Source organism: Chionomys nivalis, chromosome 7, assembly GCF_950005125.1.
Source record: "Chionomys nivalis chromosome 7, mChiNiv1.1, whole genome shotgun sequence".
Taxonomy (NCBI): Eukaryota; Metazoa; Chordata; class Mammalia; order Rodentia; family Cricetidae; genus Chionomys; species Chionomys nivalis.
In genome coordinates, this window is record NC_080092.1 from 51,430,832 (window position 1) to 51,451,513 (window position 20,682).

General features: G+C 47.5%; 2 protein-coding genes across 7 annotated transcripts; one reads left to right on the top strand and one right to left on the bottom strand.

Moving 5' to 3' along the window:
• The first annotated feature begins 121 nt into the window (after positions 1-121).
• On the top strand, positions 122-3,009 carry Gps2 (G protein pathway suppressor 2). Of its 3 annotated transcripts, none has more exons than XM_057775613.1 (11): positions 122-190; positions 385-547; positions 863-972; positions 1,049-1,161; positions 1,245-1,324; positions 1,415-1,497; positions 1,911-2,064; positions 2,144-2,233; positions 2,314-2,393; positions 2,473-2,568; positions 2,704-3,009. In XM_057775613.1, the coding sequence occupies exons 2-11, from the start codon at positions 454-456 to the stop codon at positions 2,785-2,787; spliced, it is 984 nt and encodes a 327-aa protein (XP_057631596.1). In that variant the 5' UTR covers positions 122-190; positions 385-453; the 3' UTR covers positions 2,788-3,009. The 3 variants fall into 3 exon arrangements, with proteins under 3 accessions (XP_057631596.1, XP_057631598.1, XP_057631597.1); XM_057775615.1 differs by having other exon boundaries at positions 122-186; XM_057775614.1 differs by lacking the exon at positions 122-190 and having other exon boundaries at positions 200-547.
• Positions 3,010-3,011: 2 nt separating this feature from the next.
• Positions 3,012-8,058, bottom strand: Eif5a (eukaryotic translation initiation factor 5A). Of its 4 annotated transcripts, XM_057775618.1 has the most exons (7): positions 7,559-7,777; positions 6,738-6,831; positions 5,545-5,730; positions 4,256-4,360; positions 3,938-4,069; positions 3,763-3,836; positions 3,012-3,621 (listed from the first exon to the last, which is right to left on the bottom strand). In XM_057775618.1, the coding sequence occupies exons 3-6, from the start codon at positions 5,707-5,709 to the stop codon at positions 3,774-3,776; spliced, it is 465 nt and encodes a 154-aa protein (XP_057631601.1). In that variant the 5' UTR covers positions 5,710-5,730; positions 6,738-6,831; positions 7,559-7,777; the 3' UTR covers positions 3,012-3,621; positions 3,763-3,773. The 4 variants fall into 4 exon arrangements, with proteins under 4 accessions (XP_057631601.1, XP_057631603.1, XP_057631602.1 ...); XM_057775620.1 differs by lacking the exons at positions 6,738-6,831; positions 7,559-7,777 and adding an exon at positions 8,040-8,058; XM_057775619.1 differs by lacking the exons at positions 6,738-6,831; positions 7,559-7,777 and adding an exon at positions 7,197-7,342.
• Between the last annotated feature and the right edge of the window lie 12,624 nt (positions 8,059-20,682).

Genomic DNA, 20,682 nt, shown 5'->3' on the forward strand with positions numbered 1-20,682 from the left:
CTTTTCCCAGGTCTCTGTAAACCCACAAGGAATTTGGACAACCCGGCACCCGTCTTCAAGCGCTTCCGCCTTTTCTTCCAACCCGCTGAACCAGTTGCCGTCATGACCCGGAAGGATTTATCCTGGGCGCCGGAAGTGATGTAGGGATCTAGGCGCGCCGGAGGCCACGGAGAAAGCGCCGAGAAGGCGGGTAGGGGGGTTGGCGCCAGGGCTGCGCGGGCGGGGCGGGGGCGCGAAGCCTAGGACCCCCTCACGCGCACTGAGCCTGAGACCCGGAGGGACACTGGCGCCCGGGACACGTGACCGAAGCGGCAAGCGGGCGGCGGACAGGCAAGCTTCCGCCTCGGCGGGTCGCAGTCCCTCTAAGCTCCCACTTCCCTGCAGGCCCCGCCTGAGGTCTGGCAGTCAGTGGCAGAGCCGGGCGCCCACTGCCCAAGCGTCATCAACAGCACCATGCCCGCACTACTGGAGCGCCCCAAACTTTCCAACGCCATGGCCAGGGCTCTGCACCGGCACATCATGATGGAGCGGGAGCGCAAACGGCAGGGTGAGCCAGGGCCAGAGCGGGAGGACAGACACACGGCCCAGGGTGGCTCTGCTACCCACGAACTTGCCCCCATCCACGGGCCAAGCTGTGCGCCTGCTGGCGAGGCTAAGAGGGAGGCCGCGGCTCCTTCAGGGTGTGAGCGAAGAGGCCCCGTCTAAGCTCCAGAACCCTGGGCTGGGAAGGACCTTGGAGAGCACCTAATGAAGCCTCATTCTCCTTATGGCTGATGGAATAACTGGTTTTTGCTGGTCTCCAGTCTAACACTCAGCTTATTTTCACTGTCCTGCCACTTCCCCGTTCTGTCTGATTCTTCAGAGGAGGAAGAGGTGGACAAGATGATGGAACAGAAGATGAAAGAAGAGCAGGAGAGAAGAAAGAAAAAGGAGATGGAAGAGAGAATGTCACTAGAAGAGACCAAGGAACAAGTGAGTAACCCCTATCACTCCCAGTTCTGGTTTCTTCTTTTCCCTTTCCCCCCTTATCCGCTCATCCTTCTTGCAGATTTTGAAGCTGCAGGAGAAGCTCTCGGCTCTACAGGAGGAGAAGCACCAACTTTTCTTGCAGCTCAAAAAAGTTTTGCATGAGGAAGAAAAACGGAGGCGAAAGGAGCAGAGGTGTGGTCAGATAGCTAAAACTAACATTTTGCGGTGGACCAGGCGACAAAGGAGGGCTACTTAACTGTCTTCCTTTCCTCCAGTGACCTGACCACTCTGACATCAGCTGCATACCAGCAGAGCCTGACTGTTCACACGGGAACCCACCTCCTCAGCATGCAGGGTGAGGACTAGAGAAACCACCCAAAAAATGGGCTCTCCTGCAGGTTGCAGCCTCCTAATTCAGCATCATGAAGCCCCTCTCCCTTTCTAGGGAGCCCTGGAGGACACAATCGCCCAGGTACTCTCATGGCAGCTGATAGAGCCAAGCAGATGTTTGGACCCCAAGTGCTTACGGTAAGAAGTCTAAAGACAGTTTCTTATAAGCTCAGGCTGGCTTTCAAGTCACTGTGTAGCCAAGAATGGCTCTGCCATGTGATCCTGTCGCCATGTCTCCTCCACTTTTTTTTTTTGGTTTTTCGAGTCAGGGTTTCTCTGTAGCTTTGGAGCCTGTCCTGGAACTAGCTCTGTAGACCAGGCTGGTCTCGAACTCACAGAGATCTGCCTGCCTCTGCCTCCTGAGTGCTGGGATTAAAGGCGTGCGCCACCACTGCCCGGCTTCTCCTCTACCTTCTATGGATCTGTCACCAAGCCCAGCTTAAGAACTAGGGTTTGGATGTATAGCCCCGGTTGCTTTCTTCATCACTAAAGTACAAACATGCCAAACCTGTAATAAGTAGGAGCTAAGTAGTTTTTGTTTTCCTTCTTAGACCCGGCATTATGTGGGATCAGCAGCTGCTTTTGCAGGGACCCCAGAACATGGGCAATTCCAAGGCAGCCCAGGAGGAGCCTATGGAACTGCTCAGCCCCCACCTCACTATGGGCCTACACAGCCAGCCTATAGTCCTAGTCAGCAGCTCAGAGGTGAGTGTTGATTCTCCTCAGAGCAGAGGGAAGAACAGCTAGCTCAACATGAGAACTAATGGATGTCTACCTTCCTCAGCACCGTCAGCATTCCCTGCTGTGCAGTACCTGTCTCAGCCACAGCCACAGCCCTATGCAGTGCATGGCCACTTTCAGCCCACTCAGACAGGTGATAACTCATTGGGGAGAAGGCCTAACCTCTTGAGTCCTATCATTACCTGTTCAGTTCAACCCCCCTTCTTCCCTTAGGGTTCCTGCAGCCTGCTGGTGCCCTGTCTTTGCAAAAGCAGATGGAACATGCAAATCAGCAAACTACCTTCTCTGACTCAGTGAGTATGGAGCCTTGGGAAGTCAAGGTGCTAGGACAAAGGAACTCCAGTATGCCTAAGGTCAGCTTTGTCCTTACAGTCTTCTCTGCGGCCCATGCATCCCCAAGCTCTGCATCCAGCCCCTGGACTCCTGGCTTCCCCCCAGCTCCCTGTGCAGATGCAAGCAGCAGGAAAGGTAAGGCTGGTAACCAAAAATCTGATACTACCAGGGAAAGACTGCTAACCTCCTACTGCAATTGTCCCTTCCTCCTTGTACTGAGTGTTAAGTGGAAGAAGTTATCTACCCACTGATAAAAACTTTTATCACCAGTCAGGCTTTGCTACTACCAGCCAACCTGGCCCTCGACTCCCTTTCATCCAACACAGCCAGAACCCACGATTCTACCACAAGTAACCACCAGATAACTCCTACCTACCCTCCATCCCTCAAGGAGGGGGTTCCTATGTGCCCCAAACCAATAAAATGTACCCACTACCACCCCGACTACTGTTTGTTTGCTTCCCACCCAGGCTACTTAAGAAGGGGATGATGGATTGCTGACAGTAGCAGTTTTTCTAAAAGCATCTTTCAATCAACAAATAAACAACTGAGTTGGGGGCTTCATATTAAACTTGTTTTATTCAGGTTTGATTTTTAACAAATGTGTCAGGGAGAACTGCAGGAAAGGGTGAAGCCCATGGGGGCAAGGCCCTCCCAGATGCCTAAGGAGGGATCATGTCTGCTCCCCCCCACACACTCTTCTCTTTACCCCTAAAGGGGCTTGGGGAAGAGACACAGGCAGGGAAGGGGGCTGGTCCCCAGTCTGTACAAGTGGTGCTTGGGGGTGAAGGACTATGGAGAGCAGGGGACCAGACCAGGGATAAGTGGGATAAAGGACACAAGACCATTTGCCAGAATCCACAGCTTTCTGATTCCAAATTGAATTACGAAGAAAATAAGGGAGGTGGGGGGGGACCTAAACCACAGGCAGTACCTTTCCCCCTTTCCCCCACCAGGGCTGTGAGGGCAGAGGCAGGTAGCTTCACCAAGGCCATGGCTCCCTCATTCCTGGCCAAGGGAGCTAGGTGAAGGGCAGGGTCTCCCCGACAGTTTGAAGGGGTGAGGAAAACCAAAATAAAACGTAAAATAAATTGTATAGGAGTCCAGCCAAGGGCCCAGCCAGAGCAGAACCCAGCTGGGGGAAGGGCCTCTGTAGGCTCAAGGATCACTGCTGCCACCACCGCCACCCTGGGCAAGAAAAAGAAATCATGTTTAAAGACAATTTCAAGAAAGGGTAAGGGAGGAAAGGACCAGTCTAAGAGCAGAAAGAAGGCCCATTAAACCGATGCGGACAACAGTATGAAGGACAGTGAAGGCTGTTACACTCACCTGGGAGCCAGTTATTTTGCCATGGCCTTGATTGCAACAGCTGCCTCCTCTGTCATGGCAGACAGCACCGTGATCTGGAAAAGCAAAAAGGACAGTCCACAGATGCCTTATCTCCAGAGTTCTGAAGCATAAGGAGCAAAGCTGAGTATATCAGGCGAGGAGGGGGGCAACATACCAGGATCTCTTCTCCACAGTCATACTTCTGCTCAATCTCCTTGCCAAGGTCTCCCTCAGGCAGACGAAGGTCCTCTCGTACCTCCCCACTGTCCTGGAGCAGGGATAGGTACCCATCCTGGATGCCAATCAGCTGGGAGAAGAAGGAAGTTAAAAGCAGGTACAGGTAGGTTAAGTATAAAGAGAATGACAGACAAACTAGAGTGACAGCAACTTCACTAAGTACTCTCTCCTACCAGCTCCCTTCCCCCACAGCTGCGGGTCAGCACACATCCCCAGCCTTCATGATCCATTAACCATCTTCATCCCAAAAACATACCTGAAAATCATTCCTTTTGATGTTGGGGACATCCATATTGTGAGTTGACGGGCAGATATCTTCATATTTCTTCCCAGTAAAAATGTCAATACCAACCAGGTGGACCTGTGCACATATATCATAAAGAGAAACCCAACAAATCAAACTCTAAGATGGAGATAAAGGCTTTTATTACTGGCTCGTGACAAGTCAGCCTGCCATGTTACAGCAAAAACTAAGGAACTAGAAATGAGCCAATTGAGAAAGACAAGCAAATCCTTAAAGTCTGAAGCTAAAGAGTACTACTACTGAGACTGGAGATGACAAAAAAAAAAAAAAAAAAAAAAAAAAAAACCTGTTAAACCAGTGACATGAAAGTTATCAAAAATCATTGACGAAGACTGGAGATGTCACTCATACAGTACTTGCCCAGCAAGCACAGGGCCTTCCTTGGGTCGGATGTCTAGTACCACATTAAAAAAACAAAAACACTAATAATGGCATATGGCTGTAATCCCAGCACTAGGAGGGTAGAGGCCACTCTAGAATTCCCTAAGATGCTGTTTTATTGTAGGGGGGGGTCTAGGTAAATGTTTCTTGGACATTTACAGAAGGAGCTAAATAAGATAAAGATAAGTAGAACAGGCTGAGAAATGAAAGCAAAGGAAGGTAGGTAAGTGATCTGAAGAAAATGACCCAGGGGAAAAGATCAGGATGAACCATGTATGAAGTTAGTATGAAAGAATAGCCTGGTTCTAAATGCCCAATCCGCAACCAGAGACTCACTAGCAAATAAACCAGACTTGACAGGATTGAGTTAGGGTCAACTTAAGACACACAGCATGTCTAGGTGAAGAGAATGTGAAGACTGAAGTAAGCTGGAGAACAAAGAATTCAGTGGTAATCAGAAGCAGGTAACTGCCAAAGGGAAGTTCACAACTGGGAGGAGCAGCAGCTGCTAGGCGGCTTGAGAATGCAGACTGGAGCCCCACAGAACGCTGCCCTCCATGGGTCTCGACTGGAGAAATCTTGGACAACAGGCCCAAGGAAAAAGGTAAAGATGAAGAAACTGAATGTGCCAAGCTAAAGGACTGTGGATACACACAGTTCTAGAGACTAGCACAAAGAGAGAGAAAAGGACAAAATGACAGGAGCACTGTGGAAGACACTGTTGGATGGGAATAAAATCTGGGTTCTGAACGAAAGGACTAGAACAGTAAGAAGGGACCAAGACTGAAACAGTTCATTACCCAGAGCCCTATGGATGTGGGAGCTGCAGAGAAGACAGGATGTAGAGAAGTTATTCTAACCTTGGCATGGCCATGCTTGCCAGTCTTCGAAGTAGACATCTCGACGATCTTACATGGCCGGCCTTTGAGCACCACAAAACCATTCTTACGTAATGCTGAGCACTGCATGGGGAAGGTGGCTGAGGCCCCTGCATCTCCTGTCTCGAAGTCCAAGTCATCTGCCATTTTAAGAGGCTTCGATTCCAACTAAAGCCAAGAAGAGAACTAGGGTCAGTAAGGATGGAGGTTACCAGGACCGCTAATCTATCCCATTCCTCTCTAAAACATCGCTCCATTCCCCCTTTATTCCATTACCCATCTAATAAAGTCGAACTTCCTGCTTTGAACTGGACTCAAACATACTGAAGAGTTGGTGTATGGGAGGGGGAAACTGCTGGATCCCCGACCCCCTCCCCAAACGAAATCTAAAGTTGTGGTTTGGGAAAGGAAGGCTCCTGGGAGTTCGGACGCCAAATCCCAGAGATGAGGAAAGGGCTACTTCCCGGGAGAGGGCAGGACTCAGGTGTTACTTGCCACTGAAACCAACCACCCCCCTCTTCCCCACACTCTGCCAGGACTATAATTAGGTGAGCAGCTATGAGCCAGCTGAAGGGCGGGGCTAATGAAGGGGTGGAGACGGAGGACAAGGCCCCACCCAGCTGTTACACCCCCCCCACCCTATCCACACACAAGCCAGTCATTGGTACAGGAAACCACAAGGCCTCTTTGGGGGATTCCCGCCTCTCCAACATGCACTTGCAGATGCAGTCAAGGGGGGAGAAAGTAGTTTCCTAAATGATCCCACTGCCAAGCACCTCGATCTCAGTTCCCGAAGGGAACTCAGCCTTTTGTCAATGGCCCTCCCACTTTTCCCAGGATGCACCAGTCCTGTCGGCTTTTCAGGCCCAGCCTGTACAGTCAGTAGAGAGTGGGGGAGTGAGGGGAGGTGAATGACAATAAAATGAAAGCAAAAGGTTGGTAGTAGTAACAGAGATCAGACTAGGCTGCTAGAGTTAAGGACTAAACACAGTAACTCACAAACCAAATAAGAGGGAAGGCAGTGGCAAGGTGAAGATCGAAGATTACCGCGGGGGAACTATAAGCTTAGTACTTTCAGGCGCTGTCGGCATGGGCCGAGAAGAGTTGGGCTTCAATCCAATGACCCTCAATTCACCCAGTTTTCCCGGTTTCCCCAGAAAAGTAGTACCACTTACATCTGGCTGGACGGCTCACTTCACATGAAGACTGGGGGATGAGCTCCAGAGGCCCATGAGGCTGGGGAGCACTAACATATGCCTGCAACGGGCCCTGCGGGATGATCGAGACCCAAGGCTAGGGTCTCTCCCGCACACCAAAATCCCAGGCTCCGTAGAAACCCAAAAAGATCAGACCTCTCTGCGCTGGGGGTTGCCGGCTCGCGCCCACCATGTGGTCGCCCGAGGCTTCCGGTGGCCCGGGCCAGGGGGGAGGGGTCCCCGTGCTGCCATGCGGACCCGGTCCATGTTCAGCCGCATGGTCACGGACCCCGGGGGCAGCCTCCAATGGGGAACACTTCCGGTGCTGCGGCCGCCCCTGCCCCAAAGCTGCGCCAGGCCAGGGCCATGCCGTCTCCCCTCCCCCCGCCGGCCGCCAACCCTCTCCACATGCCCTCACCGAGCAGCCCCCTCCCCCACCTCACGTGGCCGCTCAGCGCTGGTCCTCAACGGCCCAGGAACCCTTGGCCCGGCCGGGCCGACCTGGCCCCCGGCCCTCGACCCGGCGCGGCCGCCTGGCGGCCTCTCCCGCGTGGCGGCCTCGCGGCTCGCCGTCCCCCGCCCTGCGTCGCTCCAACGTCACCCTGCCGGCCCCAACCGTCACCCCTCGCGCCAACTGGGCCGTGCGCCCGCCTCTCCGCGCATCGCACCGCTCCCTGCCCGAGCCCGTGCGGCGATAGCCGCCGCTCCCTTCTGCCCCCCTCCCCGACCCCCGCGTAGTTCCGTCTCTCGTTCCCGGCCCAAACCGAGCTTACGCGCAGGCGCGCCTTGCCCGCTCTCACCTCGCGCGAACGCACTGACTCGACCCCGTCCGCTCGCCGCGAGCCCAACCGCTACCTCCGAACCCGCTGCTGCTGCCGCCGCCGCCGCCGCCGCCTCTAGCGCCGCCGCCGCTGCTGCTGCACACGGGTCTTAGTACGCAGGCGCCGACTCCCCACTGACCAACCAAGCAGCCCTATGACAGCCGCGCAAGCGTGCTGGGTAGCTCCTTCACTTTCCACCCCCGCACTGCGCAAGCGCACGGACCCTCCCCGATCTCCACCCTCTCTCCCACCTACCCATCCAATGACGCGCATACGTGACCCCGCCCCTTTCCAGTCCGAAGCCCTTCCAACCAGATGGCAATGCGCAGGCGCACCGGGTTTTTTTTTTTTTTTCTTTTTCTTTTCTTTTTTTTTTTTTTAATCCCTTCACCCTCCTCTTCCCTCCCCTTGATCGACAGCTCGCGCTACCGGACCGCCCTTGCAGCTGCGCAATACAGACCCCGCACTCCACACCCTCCGAAGGAAACGCCTGGGTCTCGACGCATGCGTGTTGGAAACCCTAAACGCCTCTTCCACCTTAGACGTCGTCCTTACGCTGGGTGTTGAAAGACCACGCCACTGTGCTGCTTGTCCGGTCTAGGGCGCATGCGTCTTAGCAGGCGCCTGGCTCCACCTTGGCTCTAACCGGAGAGGAGCCGAATCACAAACACGTTTCAGAGGAATTGCCCAGTGAGGTGGGCTGCTCTCTGCCGAACCGAACGAGACTGCTTTCCGTGGGAGACTCTTCCGCTCACGTTTGTGGTCGGATTGCTACCGTCTCGGCCTCGCTAAGCTTTTACTACTCATGTGCTGGAGTTGCTTTCGAAAGACAGACCTCTCTGGTACCGACCACCATCTTGTTCAAGCTCTGATTAGTGTTGGTCCCTATGGCACTTACAGAAGCTTTTCCATTCTAAATCCTAAATAAAGAGAATTACACAGCGTTCCTGTTCGTCATCGCAAGTGGCCTTGAGGTTTCCAAAAGAAATGCCTAGCGGTTCCTCAGAAATCAAACTCCACGTGAGAAGAGTGGCTCTGGCCCAAACGGCACAGACCCGTAGTGCCGGATAGTTGGGAGGCTGAGGCAGGAGACTTAAGGTTTAAAGACAGCAGCATATAAAGTGGGTCATGGAAGTTTATGATCCCTGTGATCTGTAAATTTGGGAGACCGACAAAGGAGAACTAAAAACTAAAATGTTAAATTGCTTTGACAGTCTGAAGACCAAGAAGATAGAAATCAGGCTGTCAGAATCTCACCCTTAGCCTTCCTGGGAGAATGCTGGCAATGCTGGCCTGGGTTGGTGGTGCACACCCTTAAACCCCAGAGGCTGGTGGATCTCAGCGACTTCAAGGCCAACCTGGTCCACAACACAGCGAGGGCCAACGTAGCCACTCCTGCTCCGCGAGACCCTTCTCAAAACAAGCAGAGAAAAAGAGCAACCCCGTGTTTTTCCTGAGACATTCTCTGCTCTAGCCCCAGGTCTCCAGCACCCCCTGCATGACTGACAGATCAGTTGGCGTGGTGGTTAACAAGGCTGTAAAGGAAGCAAAGATCTGGTCTGGGCCCAGGCACAGTGACACGCACGTGACACTACTTCCAGCACTTGGGGGCCAGTGCGGTCTCCACAGTCCCAGGCTGCCATCCATGATCTTGCATATCAAGACCCTGTCTCAAAAACATCAAAATAGGGGCTGGAGAGATGGCTCATAGGTTAAGACCATTGCCTGCTCTTCCAAAGGTCCTGAGTTTAATTCCCAGCAACCACATGGTGGCTCACAAACATCTGTAATGAGGTCTGGTGCCTTCTTCTGGCCTGCAGAAATACATGTAGACAAATATTGTATACATAATAAATAAATAAATATTTTTAAAAAAACCATCAAAATAAAAATCTGATCTAGGAACCCTGACTTTTAATTAGTTCTTGTAGTTTCTAGAAATCGCTTCAAACTTACAATTTCCTTCTTATTGGATTTCAAACCTGGGACAAATGGCTGAGGAACCTATTTAACATACCAAGGTAGTGCCAGGTTCTCCCTGTGTCCCTCAGTCCCTAAGGGCCCTCCTGGGTGACATACCTCACCCCCTACCCTAAACTTCTCAAGCCCAGGGCTGGGCTGCCCTTCCCTCTTTTTTTTTTTTTTTTTTTTTTTTTTTTTTTTTTTTTTTTGTTACCTGATCCTTTACAGCTACTCTCTTTTGGGCCTCCTGGCTGCTGCACCTGGTTCCACCTCTCTCCTCTCCATACCCCCTCTCCTCTCACCAGCACAGCTCGCTCTGCTCCCATCACTCTGGACTCTCCCACATGCTCCTGGTCTGGCCATATTCTCCCACAATGTCTATAATAAACCTCCACCACCACAGTACCTCAGTAGGACCAGTCATGTTCCTCTCCTTTTCCTTTTTCTTAATCACTTCCCACTAAATAAGACTATTAATATCTTCTTAACTTCCAACTCACCAGGATGCTTACAACCAGCAATGCGTGTCAACGGCCACACTAGGTTGAATGATTACATTTGTATAGCACAGTAGACTCTTCACCTGAAATCTTTCGATCAATTTCCTGAACTTCCTGCCTTTTCCTGTGTAGTCCCAGTCCTGCGGAAATTAAGGTGAGTCACAGTTCAAGACTAGGCTGGGGCTACATAGTAAGACCCTATCTTTAAAGAACTATAAACTCTGGCTGGAGAAATGTCTCAGTGGTTAAGAGCACTGACTGTTCTTCCTGAGGACCTAGATTCAATTTTCAGCACCCACATGGCAGCTCACAACTGTCTATAACTCTAGTTCCAGGGAAAAATAAAAACTGGCCGAGCGATGGTGGCGCACGCCTTTAATCCCAGCACTCAGGAAGCAGAGGCAGGCAGAGCTCTATGAATTGGAGGCCAGCCTGGTCTACAGAAAGCTACACAGAGAAACCCTGTCGTAAAAAAAAAAATTATAAACTGGGCTTGGTGGCAGATGCCTCTAGTCCTAGCACACTGAGTTCAAGTCCACTGGTCTACAGAGCAAGTTCCAGGGCAGCCAGGGCTATACTGTCTTGAAAAAAAAAATTATACAGAACACTTCTTGGATGAACTGTTAAAACTGTTTAAAATTTCAATTCCTAGCCAGGCACAGTCCACCCACCTGTAATCCTAGCACGTGAAAGACAGAGTAAGGAGAATCGGGAGTGTAAAGTCATTCTCTGGGTGTGGTAATAGATGCCTCAAATCCCATCTCCTGCCTTAAACAGGAAGATGGCCAGCCTGTGCTACATAGGAAAATTCTATTTTATTTTTATTTATTTATTTTGTTTTTTTGAGACAGGGTTTCTCTGTAGCTTTAGAGCCTGTCCTAGAACTAGCTCTGTAGACCAGGTTGGCCTCGAACTCACAAAGATCCGCCTGCCTCTGCCTCCCAAGTGCTGGGATTAAAGGCGAGCACCACCACTGCCCGGCAAAACCCTGTTTTAAAACCCCATTCTGGGGGCTGGGGAGATGGCTCAGTGGTTAAGAGCTTTGCCTGTTCTTCCAAAGGTCCTGAGTTCAATTCCCGGCAACCACATGGTGGCTCACAACCATCTGTAATGAGGTCTGGTGCCCTCTTCTGACCTGCAGTCATACACACAGCCAGAATATTGTATACATAACAAATAAATAAATATTTAAAAAAAAAAAAAAACCCATTCTGTGAGTTCGAGACCAGCCTGGTCTACAAGAGCTAGTTCCAGGACAGGCTCCAAAACCACAGAGAAACCCTGTCTCGAAAAAACCAAAAAAAAAAAAAAAAAAAAAAAAAAAACCCCATTCCAGTACTGGAAAAGAAAGGAGCTACTGGGTACTACTATGTTACAACATGAAAGAACTGGGAAAGCCAGGTGAGTTGAGGTTTGGAACTAGCAATATTACTCGGGTAGTGACAGGAATAAGGACCAAAATTTGATCTCACACACAGTCCACAGAAACAAAATATATTTATTAGTGATTGCCTAATGCTGAGGGATTTGGGGAGATAGGGAGTGGAATGATTACGAAAGAGGGGAAGAGGCAGGAAGAATCTTTTGGGGGGTTATGAAAAATATTCTAAAATTAAGCAGTAATTGCACACTTCTTCAGATATTAAAAAACCAAAGCTGTGAACTGTACTTATTTATTTGATGGCACCAGGGACTGACTCCAGGGCCTGTGAAAGCTCATCGAGGAGTTACCATTGTGCTATATCCCTTACCAGTTTTTTTAAATTCAATTTAATTTTTAGCATAATGAAAATGGATTTAGTAAGGAAAAGAAAGCACCTCTGAGGATGAGAGGGGCTGGAACAGAATGTCCCGCCCTAGACATGGTCTCAGTGTGCAGTCCTGAACTAGGATGGCCTCGAACTCACAGAGATCCTCCTGCCTCTGTGTCCAAGTACTGAGATCAAAGGTATACACCATCACACTGGGTTCTCCAGATTTTACAGAAAGGTCTTGAGTAGCCCAGGCTGGCCTTAAACTTACTGTGTGGTTGAGAACTGTTATGAAAGGTGTATACCACTGGATGCCAGTTTGCTTTTTTTTTTTTTTTTTTTGGTTTTTCGAGACAGGGTTTCTCTATGGTTTTCGAGCCTGTCCCGGAACTAGCTCTTGTAGACCAGGCTGGTCTCGAACTCACAGAGATCCGCCTGCCTCTGCCTCCCGAGTGCTGGGATTAAAGGCGTGCGCCACCACCGCCCGGCTGCCAGTTTGCTTTTTATATTTGAAATTGGACTTTAGTGTATCATATCTTAAAATTTACTGTATATAAGTGAGAGGTGTCTAACTTATTGGCTTCTCTAGATTACAATAAACAAATATTAGTTGACGTTTGTTAAATACAGACTCACTAATGAAAGTTGACAAGCAAGTTGGTAGTGGTGCATGCCTTGAGTCCCAGCACTCAGGAGGCAGAGGCAGGTGGAGCTCTGTGAGTTCCAGGTTAGCATGGTCTACAAAGAAAGTTCCAGGACAGCCAGGGTTACATAGAGAGACCCTGTCTCAAAAATAAAAACAAAAAAGCCATCCAACAGGTCCCATGTTTGCTAACATTAATAAAGAAAATGAGCGTATTTAAGTAATAAATTTTCACTGTTTAAAAACTCTGTGTGTGTGTGTGTGTGTGTGTGTGTGTGTGTACATGGATACCACAGAGGCCAGAAAAGGATGTCTGAACCCCTGGAGCTGGCGTTAGAGTTAGGAGACCTGAACATCCATCCTAGGGACAAGCAGTAAGCATTCTTTTCTTTTCTCTGGAGTGGGATCGAGATAGGGTCTCTCTGTGGAACAGCCCTGGCTGTTCTGGAACTCACTAAGTAGACCAGGCTGGCCTTGAACTCACAGAGATCCTCCTGTCTCTGGCTCCTGAGTGCTGGGATTAAAGGCGTGTGCCACCACCACCTGCGCAATAAGTGTCCTTACTCACTAAGCCATCTCCCCAGGCCTCGTTGTTTTTGTTTTTTTCTGGTTTCTGGTTTTTTGTTTGTTTTTTTTTTTTTTTTTTTTTTTTTTTGGTTTTTCGAGACAGGGTTTCTCTGTAGCTTTGGTGCCTGTCCTGGAACTAGCTCTTGTAGACCAGGCTGGCCTCGAACTCACAGAGATCCGCCTGCCTCTGCCTCCCGAGTGCTGGGATTAAAGGCGTGCGCCACCACCGCCCGGCTTTTTGTTTGTTTTTTGACACAGGGTCTTACTATGTAGCTCTGGCTGGCCTGGAACTCCCTATGTAAACCATTTAGAGCTACCTGCCTCTGACTGAATGCTGGGATTAAAGTCGTAGGACACTGTGCCTGACTGGAGTTTTGTTCTTGTTTAAGGTCTTTTGTTTTTGTTTTTGGAACTAGCTCTTGTAGACCAGGCTGGCCTCAAACTCACAGAGATCTGCCTGCCTCTGCCTCCCTAGTGCTGGGATTAAAGGTTTGTGCCACCACTGCCCAGCTGGTTAAGATTTATTTTTACTGGAGTTAGAGAGATGTCTCAGCAGTTTGAACCCTAGCTTGTACATGGTGGCTTACAACCATCTGTGACTCCAATCGCAAGGGACGTGTGTCTTTCTGGCCTCCAAAGGCACATGGCCGACAGATTTATATTCAGGCAAAACACCCATACACACTTAAAAGATGCTTAAGCTGGGTGGTGATGGAGCATGCCAGCACTCAGGAGGCTGAGGCAAGCAGATCTCTGTGAGTTCGAGGCCAGCCTGGTCTACAAGAGCTAGTTCCAGGACAGGCTCCAAAGCTACAGAGAAAGCCTGTCTGGAAAAAAACAAAAATAAAAACAAACAAACAAACAAAAAATGCTTCAGGGGGGCTGGAGAGATGGCTCAGAGGTTAAGAGCACTGCCTGCTCTTCCAAAGGTCCTGAGTTCAATTCCCAGCAACCACATGGTGGCTGACAACCATCTGTAGTGAGATCTGGTGCCCTCTTCTGGCATGCAGGCATACATGCTAGCGGAACACTGTGTATATAATAAATAAATCTTTAAAAAAAAATGCTTCGGATTCACTTTTATTATTTTAAATTATGTATAGAACTGTGCATATGCCCTCAGAGGCTGGAGCTGGAGTTAAAGATGTCCATGGCCTAAGATGGGTACTAGGAACCTCGGGTCATCAGGTCTTCTGGGTGTGTGTGTGTGTGTGTGGACATTGTACCCCACATGTGGAGATCACAATGTAACTGCAGGTGTGGGACCTTGTCCTCGCTCCCTTTAAACAAGGTCTCTGTTGTATACTGATGCACATGGCCTGCTAGGAGGCCCCACATTCCAGGATTCTCTTGTCTCCACAGCCCATCCAAGTAGGAACACTTGGGATTACAGATGGTTGTCACCTCACTGAGTTCATGTAAGTTCTGGGGTTCCAACTCAGGTCATTGCCCTGAGTGGAACCCACTTATTATTTTTAGTATGTTTTTATTTTAAACACAAAAGAGGAGGGATTGGAGAGGTGGCTCAGCAGTTAAGAGCACTGCTGTTTTTCCAAAGAACCCAGGTTTAATTCCCAGCACCCACGTGGCAGCTCACAACTGTCTGTAACTCCAGTTCTAGGGGACCTGATACCCTCACACAGACATGCATGAAACAAAACAAAAATACACATAAAGTAAATAAATATTAAAAAAAAAAAAAAAAGAGGAACAGGGGACTGGAGAGATGGCTCAGAGGTTAAGAGCACTGATTGCCCTTCCAGAGGTCCTGAGTTCAATTCCCAGCAACCACATGGTGGCTCACAACCATCTATAATGAGATCTGTCTCCCTCTTCTGGTCTACAGGTGTACATATAGACAGAACACTATATACATAATAAATAAATAAATCTTTAAAAAAAAGAGGAAAGAGGGTCTGGAGAGATGGCTCAATGGTTAGGAGACTGTTTTACTGAGTTCAATTTCCAGCACCCACCTCAGGCATCTCACAATTGCCTGTAACTCTGGCTCCAGGGATCCAATGCCTCAGGCTTCTTCAGGTAGGTGTGTGTGTATAAAAACAAATAGATACACAGTATTAAAATTTTTTTTGGTTTGCTTTTCAGGACATAGCTTGCACTCACTCTGTAGCCCTCCCAGGCTGGCACCTGCCTCTGCCTCCCAAGAGCTGGGATTAAAGGCATGCACCACCACTGCCTGGATTAAGAATAAATCTGAAATTAAGCCAAACTGAGTGTGGTGGTACACACTTTAATCCCAGCATTGAGGAGGCAGGCAAAAGCAAGGAGGCAGATCTCTGAGTTCAAGGTCAGCCTGGTTTACAAGGCTACTTCCAGGCCAGGCAGGGCTATGTAGTGAAACACCATCTACAAAAAATTAGTAGAGGTGCTGGAGATATGGCTCAGTGGTTAAGAGCACTGGCTGCTCTTCCAGAGGTCCTGAGTTCAATTCCCAGCAACCACATGGTGGCTCACAACCATCTGTAGTGATATCTGGCGCCCTCTTCTGGCGTGAGGGCGTACATGGAGGCAGAATGTCATATAGATAATAAATAAATTAAAAAAAAAGATTTATTTAAAAAAAATTAGTAGAAGAGGGGTCTATGAGATAGCTCAGTTAATAAAAATGCTTGCCAACAGGCCTAACAACCTGAGTTCAATACCCAGAACCCTTGGTAGATGAATCCTCTGACCCTGACATGTACGCCATGACACACACACATCCATATTCACACACAAAACTCATACATACACACACAAATAATAAAAGAAGGCCACACAAAACTAGTGGAGTAGTTGACATTTTATTTGAGGAATTCTGCATTGATATCTGGTTCAGTAGAATTACCTGCAATTCTGTGAGTTGTCATGGTACCCTTCAGCATCATTTTGTTTTGCATTTTTAGTATGCTTAATTCTTTTTTTTTGTTTGTTTTTTTTGTTTTTCGAGACAGGGTTTCTCTGTGGTTTTAGAGCCTGTCCTGGAACCAGGAGAACGCTAAATACATAATAAATAAATAAATAAATAAATAAATAAATAAATCTTAAAAGCCACCTATGAGTGAGTACATGTGATAATTGTCTTTCTGGGTCTGGGTTACCTCATTCAAAATAATGTTTTCTAGCTCCATCCATTTTCCTGCATAATTTAAGATGTTTTTGTTTTTTTCTGCTGTGTAGTACTCCATTGTGTAAATGTACCACATTTTCCTTATCCATTCTTCGGTTGAGGAGCATTTAGGTTGTTTCCAGATTCTGGCTATGACAAACAAAGCTGCTATGAACATAGTTGAGCACATGTCCTTGTGGTCCAATTGAGCATCCTTTGGATATATACCCAAAAGCGGTATTACTGGGTCTTGAGGAAGGTTGTTTCCTAATTTTTTGAGAAATAGCCACACTGACATCCAAAGGGATTTAACCAGCTTGCATTCCCACCAGCAATGCAGAAGTGTTCCCTTTCCCCCACAACCTCTCCAGCATAAGTTGTCATCAGTGATTTTGATCTTGGCCATTCTTACAGGTGTAAGATGGAATCTCAGAGTTGTTTTGATTTGCATTCCTCTGATGACTAAGGATGTTGAACATTTTCTTAAGTGTCTTTCAGCCATTTTAGATTCCTTTGTTGAGAGTTCTCTGTTTAGGTCTGTACTCCATTTTTTTTTTTTTTTTGGATTATGTAATCTTTTGGTGTCCAATTTCTTGAGTACTTTGTATATTTTGGAGATCAGACCTCTGTCTGATATGGGGTTAGTGAAGATCTTTTCCCATTCTGTAGGCTGTCATTTTGTCTTGTTGACCGTGTCCTTTGCTTTACAGAAGCTTTTCAGTTTTAGGAGGTCCCATTTATTAATTGTTTCTCTCAGTGTATTGCTGCTGGGGTTATATTTAGGAAGTGGTTCCCTGTGCCAATGTGTTCAAGTGTACTTCCCACTTTCTCTTCTACAAGGTTCAGTGTGGCTGGCTTTATGTTGAGGTCTTTGATCCATTTGGACTTGAGGTTTTTTTTTTTTTTTTTTTTTTTTTTTTTGGTTTTTCGAGATGGACTTGAGTTTTGTGCATGGTGATAGATATGGGTCTATTTTCATTCTTCTACATGTTGATATCCAGGTATGCCATCATCACTTGTTAAATATGATTTCTTTTTTCCATTTGGTAGTTTTTGCTTCTTTGTCAAAAATCAAGTGTTTGAAGATGTGTGGATTGATATTCCGGGTCTTCTATTCGGTTCCATTGGTCCTCCTGTCTGTTCTTATGCCAGTACCAGGCTGTTTTCAGTATTATAGCTCTGTAGTAGACATTAAAGTCAGGGATTGTGATGCCTCCAGAAGTTCTTTTATTATACAGGATTGTTTTGGCTATCCTGTTTTGTTTTTCCATATGAAGTTGAGTACCGTTCTTTCAAGGTCTTTGAAGAATTTTTTGGGGATTTTGATGAGCATTGCGTTGAATCTGTGACATCTTCCTTTTAAATGTCAATGTTATTGCCAGAGTCAACATCAACACTTCTAAGGACTTTGGTCTTTATGAAATTCACAGCCTTGATGATGATTTGCAAGACCATGAATCATTTTTAACGATTCTGCACATGATTTTTCTTGATGGGCTATGCAATGAAACTTCTTTCATTAAGATGAGCTTGCAGTAGCAATTGCTTTCTCTTCTATTAATTTTACAAGTGTTCTTTTACCCCCCATCCCTGGGGCCATCAGTACCTACACCAGGTCTGAGTGACAATGTGCAAAGAAAATCATCCGAACATATCTTTTTATTGCTTTGCACTGTAACTCTGAAGCCATTTCTGACAACTCTGAGGCATCTCAGCAGTAGTACTCCCCCCTCCCCTAGGAACCAAGGACCTAACAATTACACATGCACGTACTGAAATGTTGGGAACTTTCCATCTCCCTGAGTCCTTCTGAGTCTTCTCCAAATAGAACTCAGGTATTAGAATAGGGGCAAGATAACCCTTAGGTATTGACTCAGTTCCTGATGTTTTGACTTAGTCCTTGGGAAGGGGTCAAAGTAATCCTCAAATGTTTCCTCTTACCTCAACTGATCTGGCAACCTCCCTCCAGTCCTGGCTCGGACCGGTCATTGCTAGTAGCCCTTGAATCAGCCAATCCTAATAGTTGAAGAACAACCCCCGGGTTTCCCCCCCCCCTATTTCCCCTTCTTTTTCTATAAAAATAGCTGGTACCAGCTATTCCGAGTCTTTTGGCTTCTTGAATGCTGAAAGACCCTGTTGCGACAGAATTAATTAAATCCTCTTGCTTTTACATCAACTGTGGAATGAGAGTGTTCTCTTGGGGCGACTCCTCCTCGGTGATTGAACTTCAGGGTCCAATGGTATGAATTGTGATGTGTGTATGATATATCTGTGTTGGTTGTGTGTGTTGGTTGTGTGTGCTGTGTATGTGGTGTATGTGTCTGTGTGTTTGGTATACATGTATATGTGGTATATGTGTGTGTGTAGTATATATGTCTGTGTATGTGTGATATATGTGTGTGTGTGTGTGTGTGGTATGTGTGTGGTGTGTGTGTGTATACGTGATATGTGTGGTATATTTATTTATATGTGTGGTGTATGTGGTGTACTTATGTGTTTATGGTACATTTGTGTGTGGTATGTATTGTGTTATGTACTTGTGAGCATATGGTGTATTTGTGTGTGGTGTGTATGTAGTGTACGGTATACATGTGTATGTGGTGTGTGTGTAGTACATGCACATGTGGGTACAGGTGTCTTTAATAGTGGTCAAAAGCATTGGACCCTCCTGGAACTTGGAGTTGTTGGCGCCCATCATAGGGGCTGGTAATTGAACTCCTCTTACTAAGAGTAGTTTGTGCTTTCAGCCCTCTCTAGAAAACTTAGTTGTGTCTTTTGTTTGTTTTGTTTTGTTTTTGAGACAAGATTTCTCTGTAGCTTTGGTGCCTGTCATGGAACAAGCTCTTGTAGACCAGGCTGGTCTCGAACTCACAGAAATCTGCCTGCTTCTGCCTCCTGAGTGCTGGGATTAAAGGTGTGCGCCACCACCACCTGGCTGTTCAGTGACATTTTTTTCATCCTTGGTACCACTAATAAAATGGCACTTTCAGCTGTGCTTGTAGCTGCGGTACTGGGACTTCCCATCACAGAATAAAATTTTAAATTAGTGGCACTATTCTCCAAACTTTTTTTTTTTTTTTATTTTCGAGACAGGGTTTCTCTGTAGCTTTTTTGGTTCCTATCCTGGAACTAGCTCTTGTAGACCAGGCTGGCCTCGAACTCACAGAGATCCGCCTGCTTCTACATCCCGAGTGCTGGGATTAAAGGCGTGCGCCACCACAGCCCGGCTTCTCCAAACTTTTTAAAATAGATTTTTCCAATTTCTTCAATTTGCATACCTATAGTCTGGTAAGACAATCTAATTTTTAGAAATATCTTCTTTTCTCCCCAGGGAATATATCTGCCATAGTCTCCATGAATTGCTTAATATACTTGCCATCAGTAAGCAGTTGTGTTTGTTGCTATTGTTATTGGTATTGCCACACAACTAGGTCTTATAATCCATCTGGATTATAACCTTATTATTTTCTTTTATATTTGTTTTTTTGAGACAGGGTTTCTCTGTGTAGCTCTAGCTGTCCTTGAACTCCATCTGTATCCCAGGCTGGTCTTGAACTCAGAGAGCTGCCTGCCTCTGCCTCCAAAATGGTAGAATTAAAGGCATGTGCCATCACCTCCCAGCATAACTTTCTTTTTAAAAAATATTTACTTTTCATTGTTTTTAATTACATGTTTGTGTCTGTGTCTATGAGTCCAAAGGTGTGGGAAGCCCCTGGAGCTGCAGTTACAGACTGAACTGTCTGACTAGGGCGCTGGGAAGCAAACTGGGGACCTCTGCAAGAGCAACAGAGCTCTTAATGCTGAGCCGTCTTTCTAGTCTCCGAGTTATAACTACATACACATATATATTTGAAAAAGGAGTCTTCTTCCCCCAGTTCTGCTATTTGTCTTTATGCCCCAAATTGGGTAGCATGGTTTTAAGGTTTTACCTTTTCAAATTACAGTCTGAAAATCTGTACAAATTCCCTATGTATTAAGCAGAGTGTCAGCTGGGGCAGTGGTGCTGCCTTTAATCCCAGCACTTGGAGGCAGAAACAGACAGATCTTTGTGAGTTTGAGGCCAGCCTGATCGACAGAGCAAGTTCCAGGACAGGCTTCAAAGCTACAGAGAAACCCTGTCACAAAAAAAAAAAAAAAAGGGGGGGGGAGGAGAAATTCCAAGAAAGAGGTGGTAAATAAGGGTATCAGATGTGACAGATGGTATGAAGTGGAGGTGGGTGGAGAAAGGGGAAGGCTTAACAGGGTGTCCCCAGATCTCAGGCAGACAGAGGTGAGGGTAGTTAAGAAGTGAGTGAAAGAGGAAATGATAGGGCCATAGATATGGGGCAACCTAAGTAGCTAAGAAACAGGAAAGCGGCTGTAAAGGAGAGGAAAGAAGTCACAGGCTCCTATGAGTGCCTTTAATCCCAGCACTTGGGAGTCAGAGGCAGGAGGATCTTTGAGGCCAGCCTGGTCTACAGAGCAAGTTCCAGGACAGCCAGATACAGAAAGACCCTGTCTTGAAAAACCAAACCAAACAAACAAAAAGGGGGAGGGGGAAAGAGAGAGAGAGGCACGGTGGAGCACGCCTT